Here is a 9,108-nt window from a genome sequence, read left to right on the forward strand (position 1 = left end):
GCGTCCCTGCGCGGCTCTCACCGACTACAAGAGGGACAGCGGGAGCGGCGCCCTCGCCAACCGCCTTCCGCCAGAGGACTTGGTGCGACCGCCGCGTGGATCTGTCGGCGGTTGCCCCCGAGGACTCCGTTGGTACCCGCTCCCGGGCGAGGAAGGAGCCGCGCGGAAGGTCTCGGCGGCCCGCCGCCCCCAGCCGGCTCCGGAGAGAGGAGAGCGGCGCCGAGCCGCTGAGCGCTGAGCCGGGAGGACGCCGGCGGTGCCGCCGCGGGGGACTCGCCGCCGCCGCCCCCCCCCCCCCCCCCCCCCCCCCGGAAGATGTTGCTCTCCAAGTTCGGCTCGCTGGCTCACATTTGCAGCCCCACGAGCATGGACCACTTGCCGGTGAAGATCCTCCAGCCAGGTACGGCGGGGCCGGCGCCAGGGCTGGGGTGTCCTCCTGCGAGCGCAGCGCGCCGGGCGGGGCGCGGAGCGGCCCCTGTTACCCGGGGTGCTTGGCGCCGGCGCCTCGCAGCCCCCGAAACTTAGGGGTGCGCTCCCCTATTTTTATTTTTTTTAATTGACGAAGAGGATTTTATTTTTTAAAAAAAGGAAGCCTTGGGCAGAATCAGGGCAGCGCACGTAATACGCCTCCGCCGGGCATTTGGGGGCTTCTGTTATTATTTTTTTAAATTTCTGGCGAAGCGCAGCGCGGCTGCGGACACTAACGGGGTGTGTTTCCCTCTCGTTTCCCCAGTGAAAGTGGAGAAGGAGCCGTTCGATAAAGTCTACCAGGTGGGCTCCGTGCTGGGCAGCGGGGGCTTCGGCACCGTCTACGCGGGGAGCAGGATCGCCGACGGCTTGCCGGTGAGGCGCGGGGTGACCGCACGGCCCTTCCCGGGCGGGGGCGGCGGGCGGGAGCGCGGCGCGGGAGGCTGCGGGCGCGGCCCGGCCCGGCCCTCCGCGGTGGGGCGCAGGCTGTGCCCGCCCCGCCGCTCACGGCGTCTCCTTTCCTCCCCGCTCCGCAGGTCGCCGTGAAGCATGTGGTGAAAGAGAGGGTGACCGAGTGGGGCACGATTGTAAGTACCCGGGGTGGGGGCTCCGGGGGTGCTACGCGGTCGCGGGGCTTCGGTGCGGCGGGGCTATTGTGTGGGCGGCGGGGCCCGCCCCGCTGGCGCGGCCTCTGCGTCGGGGGGGGGGAATTTGGCGGGGGTTCGCCGCCGCAGCGCCGCGCCCGCCCCTCGGACTGCGGCAGCGGCGGAGGGGGCCCGTCGGCCGCGCCCTCCTCCCCGCCCTCCCCTCCTCTTCCCTCCTCCCTCCCCTCAGCGCGGGGGAGCCCCGGGCCGCGCAACACCGCACTCCCACCCCCCACCCCCACGCTGACCCGCGCCCCCTTCTGTGCGCAGAGCGGCGTCATGGTGCCCCTGGAGATCGTCCTCCTGAAGAAGGTGGGCTCCGGCTTCAGAGGGGTCATCAAGCTACTGGACTGGTACGAGCGGCCCGACGGCTACCTGATCATCATGGAGCGGCCCGAGCTGGTGAAGGACCTTTTCGACTTCATCACGGAGAAGGGCGCCCTGGACGAGGAGACGGCCCGCGGGTTCTTCCGGCAGGTGCTGGAGGCGGTGCGCCACTGCTACGGCTGCGGCGTGGTGCACCGGGACATCAAGGACGAGAACCTGCTGGTTGACCTCAGGACAGGCGAGCTGAAGCTGATCGACTTCGGCTCGGGGGCCCTCCTCAAGGACACGGTCTATACCGATTTCGACGGTACGTGCCCTCCCCGCGCCCCGGGGCTGCCTGGCTGTGCCGGGTTTGGCGGGAGTCCCGCACCCCTCCTGGCGCGATGCCCTCCCTAGAGCTGCCGCTTTATCCCCTTTCTGGCGCCCGGCGGCAGCGAGTGGTGCCCCTGCGGCGGGGGTTCATGTCGGGTCTGTCGGTAATCGAAACCTTTGGGCCCGAAGCCGCTTAGGGGTGTTCAGTTGCGTAGGAAAGAAGCGATTCCAGGCAGTGACGCAGCAGTTTGTTTCCCCGTCTTGGAAAAAGCGCTTTTTTTTTTTTTTCCTAGAGGGCGATCTGTTTACATGGAGGCTTCGCCAGTGTCGGATGTTTCCATGTGGGGATACGCAGTTTTTATACGCGGTGCTTTTTTTAACTTGAAGCGGCAGCTCCCCCCTTCCCTTTCCGCCAGTGTCCTGGAAATCCCGCATTGCAGGTTTTGAAGCGATGGGGATAATCGCGCTCCCCGGTGCTGGCGAGCCTCGGGGGCGGGGAAGCTGAAAACGGGCCGGCGCCTGCCGGGAGGGAGCGTTTCCCCCGGCCCTTCGAGTGGGGCCGGTGTAACGGGGACCCTCCGCCCCCCCCAGCTGCCGCGCTCGCATCTGTTTGTTGTGAAACCCGAAGCCCCGCCGCACGTGACCCTGGCCATCGCGAATTCCCGTGTTTGTTTGGTATCCAAGGAGCCGGGGGGGGGTTGGGAAAAGCTGCCGCAGAGAAGCTGCTGGGGGGGGGACGGACACGCTCAAAATCATAGGAACCGTCAGCGGCCCCTGTGGTGTTGACTGCGCTGCGGGGTGGGATGAGGCAGATTAGCCCCGTGTCATGCGGGCGGACCTGAGCTTCACCTTCTCGCCGCCCTCCTCCTCCTCCTCCCGCCAGCCCCCTTTGTCCTTTTGTGTCTATTTTTGGTGCGATGCTGCAGACGCCACGTGGTCAGTGAAAGGGAGCGGGCTCGGCACCGGGCGGCGGAGGGGCCGCGGGCCTGGCGGTGGCGTAAGGCAGCAGGTGACCTGGCGTCACACCGCGGTGCCTTTGGCCCGTAAAAAATTTAAAGCTGGTTGGTGTTTTTTTACTTCCAAAGGTCAAGTTTATGAATTTAACTTAGCCCTACTAGAAGCAGCTGAAACAATGGGGGAAGACTCTAAACCTTGACTTTAATTTTTTGTTTTGTTTTGTGTTTTAGGAACGAGAGTGTACAGCCCTCCCGAGTGGATCAGGTACCACAGATACCACGGGAGGTCAGCTACAGTGTGGTCTCTGGGAGTTCTGCTGTACGATATGGTTTGTGGAGACATCCCGTTTGAGCAAGATGAAGAAATCTTGAGGGGACGATTATACTTCAGGAGGAGAATTTCGCCTGGTGAGTTGTATGGAGGTCAAGTAGGGGCTTTTTTCTCTTTTTTCTTTTTTTTTCTCTTTTTTCTTTTTTTTTCCTCTTTTCTTTTTTTTTTCCTCTTTTCTTTTTTTTTTCCTCTTTTCTTTTTTTTTCCTCTTTTCTTTTTTTTTCTCTTTTCTTTTTTTTCCTCTTTTCTTTTTTTTCTCCTCTTTTTTTTCCTCTTCTTTTTTTTTCTCTTTTCTTTTTTTTTCTCTTTTCTTTTTTTTCTCTTTTCTTTTTTTTTCCTCTTTTCTTTTTTTCCTCTTTTCTTTTTTTTCTCTTTTCTTTTTTTTTCTCTTTTCTTTTTTTTTCTCTTTTCTTTTTTTTTCTCTTTTCTTTTTTTTCTCTTTTCTTTTTTTTTTCTCTTTTCTTTTTTTTTCTCTTTTCTTTTTTTTTCTCTTTTCTTTTTTTTTTCTCTTTTCTTTTTTTTTTCTCTTTTCTTTTTTTTCTCTTTTCTTTTTTTTTCTCTTTTCTTTTTTTTTTCTCTTTTCTTTTTTTTTTCTCTTTTCTTTTTTTTTCTCTTTTCTTTTTTTTTTCTCTTTTCTTTTTTTTTTCTCTTTTCTTTTTTTTTTCTCTTTTCTTTTTTTTTCTCTTCTTTTTTTTTTCTCTTTTCTTTTTTTTTCTCTTCTTTTTTTTTTCTCTTTTCTTTTTTTTTTCTCTTTTCTTTTTTTTTCTCTTTTCTTTTTTTTTTCTCTTTTCTTTTTTTTTTCTCTTTTCTTTTTTTTTTCTCTTTTCTTTTTTTTTTCTCTTTTCTTTTTTTTTTTCTCTTTTCTTTTTTTTTCTCTTTTCTTTTTTTTTTTCTCTTTTCTTTTTTTTTTTCTCTTTTCTTTTTTTTTTTCTCTTTTCTTTTTTTTTTTCTCTTTTCTTTTTTTTTTTCTCTTTTCTTTTTTTTTTTCTCTTTTCTTTTTTTTTTTCTCTTTTCTTTTTTTTTTTTCCTCTTTTTTTCTGTACAGGTGAATTTTTTTAATTCAGGAGGTTCTTTTTCTTTTCTTAGTCTAAAATTGCTTTTTTGTTTGTTCATTACAGAATGTCAACAGCTGATCAAATGGTGCCTTTCACTGAGGCCTTCAGACAGACCAACACTTGAGCAAATTTTTGACCATCAATGGATGCACAAATCTGAAGTAGTGAAGTCTGAGGACTGTGACATAAGGCTACGGACCCTTGATACTGATGTATCTAGCACAAGTTCAAGTAATGAGAGTCTGTGAATTACTAAGGACCTCGCACTAGGAGGGGAGCTACAAGCAGAAAGACCACAGTGCTGCTGCCAATATGTAGGAGGGGCTAGAAAAATGCATTCATTATTCTGTAGTTGAATCTTTGTCTGAGGGACTTGATTTTATTTTTCCCCTTTGCTGGTTTCTGCTTTGGAATGAGAGATTTCCTTTGGAAACGCTGATGTTTGGGAGTTGCAGGCCAGTACTTAGTCAAAGACTGACCTTATTAAGAAAGCAGTGACCTCTTGAATACATGGTAAACTTTTTTGCTCTCATAGAGCCTGGACTAGATTTTATTTGCTTTTGAGTGCCTTTTTGAAAGCTGCTTCAGTGGGACTTTCTTTTTTGAGCTGTGTATGTCCAAAGAAGATCCAGTTCATTATAGGAATTTGCTCCCTTTAGACTCAGTGCTGGAGGAAGCAGCTCCTATGATGCATTGGAGAATATGGTCGGTGATTGAATGAAGTAGTCCCATCCACTGGTGATGGAATACTTGAACACAGACATTTCACTCCTGCTCCCTAGCCCTTTCCAAATCCAACCCACCTCTGCTGCTCAAAGTATTTCCTATAGCCTGCACAGAAATATGAACAGGTATATCAGCTTTTTTTATCAGAAACATTTATTCATGTTTCCTTTTATCATCTCTACCATTGGGCATGAGAAGCCCCGTTCTCAACTCCCCCTGGCCTTTTGTCACCCTGCGAGTCTTAAAGTATGTATGGGCATGTTGAATGCACAATCAATGCAATATTCAAGGACTTTACTTTTTTTTTTCCATACCTGTATAATGTGTTTATGTAAACTTGGTTTTTCCCATGTACTATACAGTTATTTATTGTTTGGAGTTTAGAAGACCTCCCACAGGTTACTGCTGTGGCTATTTATTTGGTTAATTTATTTGGTTAGAGTTATTCAACACTGTGCTTTTCCCCTCCTTCTCCCCATGGGAATTCTAGAGTTTTGCCCATGGCACTTTTTTCTGCATTCCTGTCAACTTTTGTTTAAAAAAAGAAAAAAAAAAAAAAGGACAAAAAAAATAAGACTTTTCTGACCTTATCAGTTTTTGTTGGAAGATGGAAAACTGTTGTACAAAGTTAATTTAAGGGAAATAGAATGACTTTTTGAAGTTAGTCAGTATGCCTTTTGTCTGGTATTATTGTACCAGAAATGTAAAGTAATGCTGTTTGGAAGGGTTTTAAATTATTGACATTGTACAGTCTCCGTGCATTGGCTCTGGAAGGTAGAGTGGCAGAGTCATAAACCTTAATTTATTTTAATAGCTGTGTTTCTGTGATCTGGTTGCATTTATGCAGCTTGGATTTGGATTTTTTTTTCTTCTGTTAACAGTGTGAAATGTATGGAGATCATATTTTTTATACAGGTATTTCAATTAAACTTTTTTTGTATATAACAGTTCTGTGTTTGTGTTCGCTTTTATCTTCACCGTTATTCTTGGTGCCAGCTGGGGAACATGTGTTCTGTTACCTCCTCTAGCTTGTAAAGGCCTACAGCAGTTGACCTGGAGTTAATAGGTCTATGCCGTTAGGCAGTGACTGCTTTGGAAGACTGAATCTACTTCTCAGTCACTGTGTTTGATGTTGAACTGGAGAAGATGTACAATACAACAACACTAATGGCTGAGTAGGCCAGTAATTGTGGGGTTTTAAACTGTAAACACTGAAAAACTGAAATACCACTGTGCTCATTGGCCTCAAGTATAACAAGGAAGGATTTTTGTAGTCACTGGTGGTTACTGTTTTCACAGTTGACATATTTATTTTTCCATTACATTCAGTTTCCTTCCTTCTGCTTACCCCTTCCTCCCGGGGTGGATGGGGATCTCCTGTGCCCTTAGAGGAAAGGGACAGCATTCTTAGAGACAGCATTCTTAGAGAGCAGGACAATTGTTTTCCTTCAGCTCCCTTAGATATTCAAAAAAGACTGGTACATTACTTCATAAAGTCCTTGAGAACATGTGCCATTCTTATCCATAGCAAAGGGTAAGAGAAATGTCCTCGGCATTCATCTTGGCATGTTGGGAGTCAAGTCCTACAGATTACCAAGTTCATCCTAATGCCTCTGTGGCTAGAGGCTGACCTGGCTTGGTCTTTTTGTGGGGGAATTAGCGATTACTAGGTTTAACTGCCACAGAGGTGTATTTAGGGATGTGTTCAGTCATTAAAGGTGGTTTGTAGTAGTCACGGTAAAGGGCTAGGCTTCGAATCTCTTGGTTTTATGTTATTTCCCTTTCTGGGGACCTTTCTGCCAGCTCATCTACTATTATTTTGGTTCCCTTAGGGGGAAAAACTCAAAATGCCACTGAATAGCAGGAGGTAAAGCAGAACGGGAAAGACCATTTTTGTGTGTGCAGTTTTCTGATGACATGGTCGGAAGGTGTGTAGCTGTTTCTTTGCCATAAAAAGGAAGTTCAAATGACTTGTCAGGGCAAAAACCCAACCAACCACAGTTGTGTCCATCAATGTCTGGTTTCTATGTTTTCTGGTTTTGTTCCTTTTTCATTTTAGACTTGTTTCTCCGGTTTTTAGTCAAAATGTGTTTGTAGGCTAAACAGAGTCCCTGGGAAAGACATATAGATGAAAATGCCTATTGTTGGAACACTATTCACAGAAATAACAGATTTTACAGTTAAGATTGCTTAGGAAAATCACACAATCATGTCCTAAGAGAAGAACACTTACAAGTGAAGACTGGGATTTTTAATTTATTAGCTCTTTTGCTTAAGAGGAGGGACTCAGATAAGCTACAGGAGAGATGATCCCAGCGCCTAGTGCAGTTCTTCAGGGAAGCACGTTTCTAACCACAAGTGGTCCCTGGAGAAATTCCAGTAGCTGATGATAATTAACATCTTCCACTCCAGTGGCTTCGCATGCTCGCAGCTGTTGAGAGGGGTGGTAGTGAGGCTGTACGGGTGAGCTTCAAAGGGCTACCAGAAAAGTGATTCTAAAAATACATTTGTAAAGCTATTGTTGATTGCTGAACTACGGACTTTCAATGTTTCCAGAGGAGCATATGTTACTTTCCTTAGCTTCATAGAGAACCGCTGTTGAAGCGGTCTGTTTTGAAACATAAAAACTAGGTTTTCACCTTTTGCTACTGAGGCAAAATGCATTAAAAGGATAAAGGTCAAAAGGACACAGGCGTGAGTGCTGACTCCCCTCTGGGATTAGCTCAACATAAAAGGTGCACTTTCAGTACTGCACAGGCAGCTTTAGTTGTGAAACTCCCCTGTACACTAATAGAAGCCACGTGGCTGAAACACCATATACTGAAAGTAATGATTTGTAAAAATAGCTTTTCATTACAGTTGAAAGTTGGAAAATGATGTGTTAATATGCTTCCATTAGCTGAGTGTTACTGCCAAAATGAGCAAGTTGGTGACAGCTCTTGGTTTCTCCTGTGCTTCTATCTGGTATTTTAATAGTATTATATGTTACTTCTCTAGGATCCTCCTCTTCATACTCGCTCCACACTAGGTTGGTTTTCAACAGCTCAAAGCTTGAAAAGTAGAATTCAGCAGATCACTCAAAATACTACCATTTAAATCACAGTCTGTTTTAACCTTGACAAATTGATTTAGCAATGATCATACCTATGCATGTATGTATGCTGCTGGCTTCATAACAGGTATTTCAAATATATTATAATGCCAAAAGGTCTTTAACAATATGCTATTTTGTGTAATTCATATCCCTAATAAAACTCATTCTCCTGCATGCAGAAGCATACGCTCACTTATTTTCTTTTTTTTTCTTCTTTTAGTTAACTAAGCTTAGATTTACTGAAGCAGCTGAACAAGGGTCCTTTCAATAAAATTTATCAGAAGGTTGTTAGAAAGATTGACGAGGGTGTGTTATCTCTAAACACTTATGGTTCTCTTTCAGTGGTTTACTGACCTCTGTTGGTGAAATTAAAGTATATGTTCTGAAAATATAGATGCATAAATTGGGAAGAGCAATTTTAAAACACTGCTGACTGGTATTTTTAGATATGGAAGAGTATGGCTAATGCTTAAATATCCCACAATGTCTGAAAGGCTACCATTACAAAAAGAAGGAGGAAAAAAAATAAGATACCACAAATATGAAAATAGCTTTTTAATAAAAATGGAAGGGGGGTGTATGAATTCAAAAGGTTGTCAATTCTGCATCTGAGTTACAGAGGTAACCCGCCTAGTGAGCCCCCAGTCACTTACATGACTCTTGGCATGAGCATTTATGAGCATATTAGCCCTCGTTCTTCCATTTCATTTCGATCACGATGAAAAGCACTTGCATTCTGGCACACAGATGGGCAATAATTCTCAGCGGTGTAACTAGATAGCAGAACATTGTGGCCCTATCAGCTTATTATTAATGGATTTTTTCTACTAACAGCAGTGATGCTACTGTTGGTAGCAGAAGTCAAGATGGTGGCATTTTAATTTCACTGCAGTATACAGTTTTTCTGATATTGTACTGAAGTTTGGTATGCTTGTAAATTTGCAATTGCTTAGTTTCATGGATATCTGTGATTTAAAAATTTAGTAAGTTTTTACCTAAGGGGTTCCTTCAGGTAGTTGATATACCAGAGACATATCGAGCTTTGGTTATATTGCAGAACTGCTGAACAAACTGATAAGGAGGCCACAAACCCACACAAATCAAAATAAATTTAAACCTGTATTTAGACAGGATTCCTAAATAGTTTCAGAGAATGTTTGTCTCAAAACTGGTGGATTCATATGGATAAATAAAA

The 9,108-nt window shown here is 45.6% G+C and overlaps 1 protein-coding gene across 1 annotated transcript; it reads left to right on the plus strand.

The window, feature by feature from the left end:
• The first annotated feature begins 315 nt into the window (after positions 1–315).
• Positions 316–5,729, plus strand: PIM3 (Pim-3 proto-oncogene, serine/threonine kinase). Its single transcript, XM_086473728.1, has 6 exons — positions 316–400; positions 734–843; positions 1,005–1,055; positions 1,383–1,746; positions 2,939–3,115; positions 4,157–5,729. Exons 1-6 carry the CDS (start codon positions 316–318, stop codon positions 4,339–4,341), a joined length of 972 nt encoding a protein of 323 aa, XP_086329854.1. The 3' UTR covers positions 4,342–5,729.
• The last annotated feature ends 3,379 nt before the right edge of the window (positions 5,730–9,108 follow it).

This window comes from Leptosomus discolor, chromosome 1 (assembly GCF_034619465.1).
Source record: "Leptosomus discolor isolate bLepDis1 chromosome 1, bLepDis1.hap2, whole genome shotgun sequence".
Lineage (NCBI taxonomy): Eukaryota > Metazoa > Chordata > Aves > Leptosomiformes > Leptosomidae > Leptosomus > Leptosomus discolor.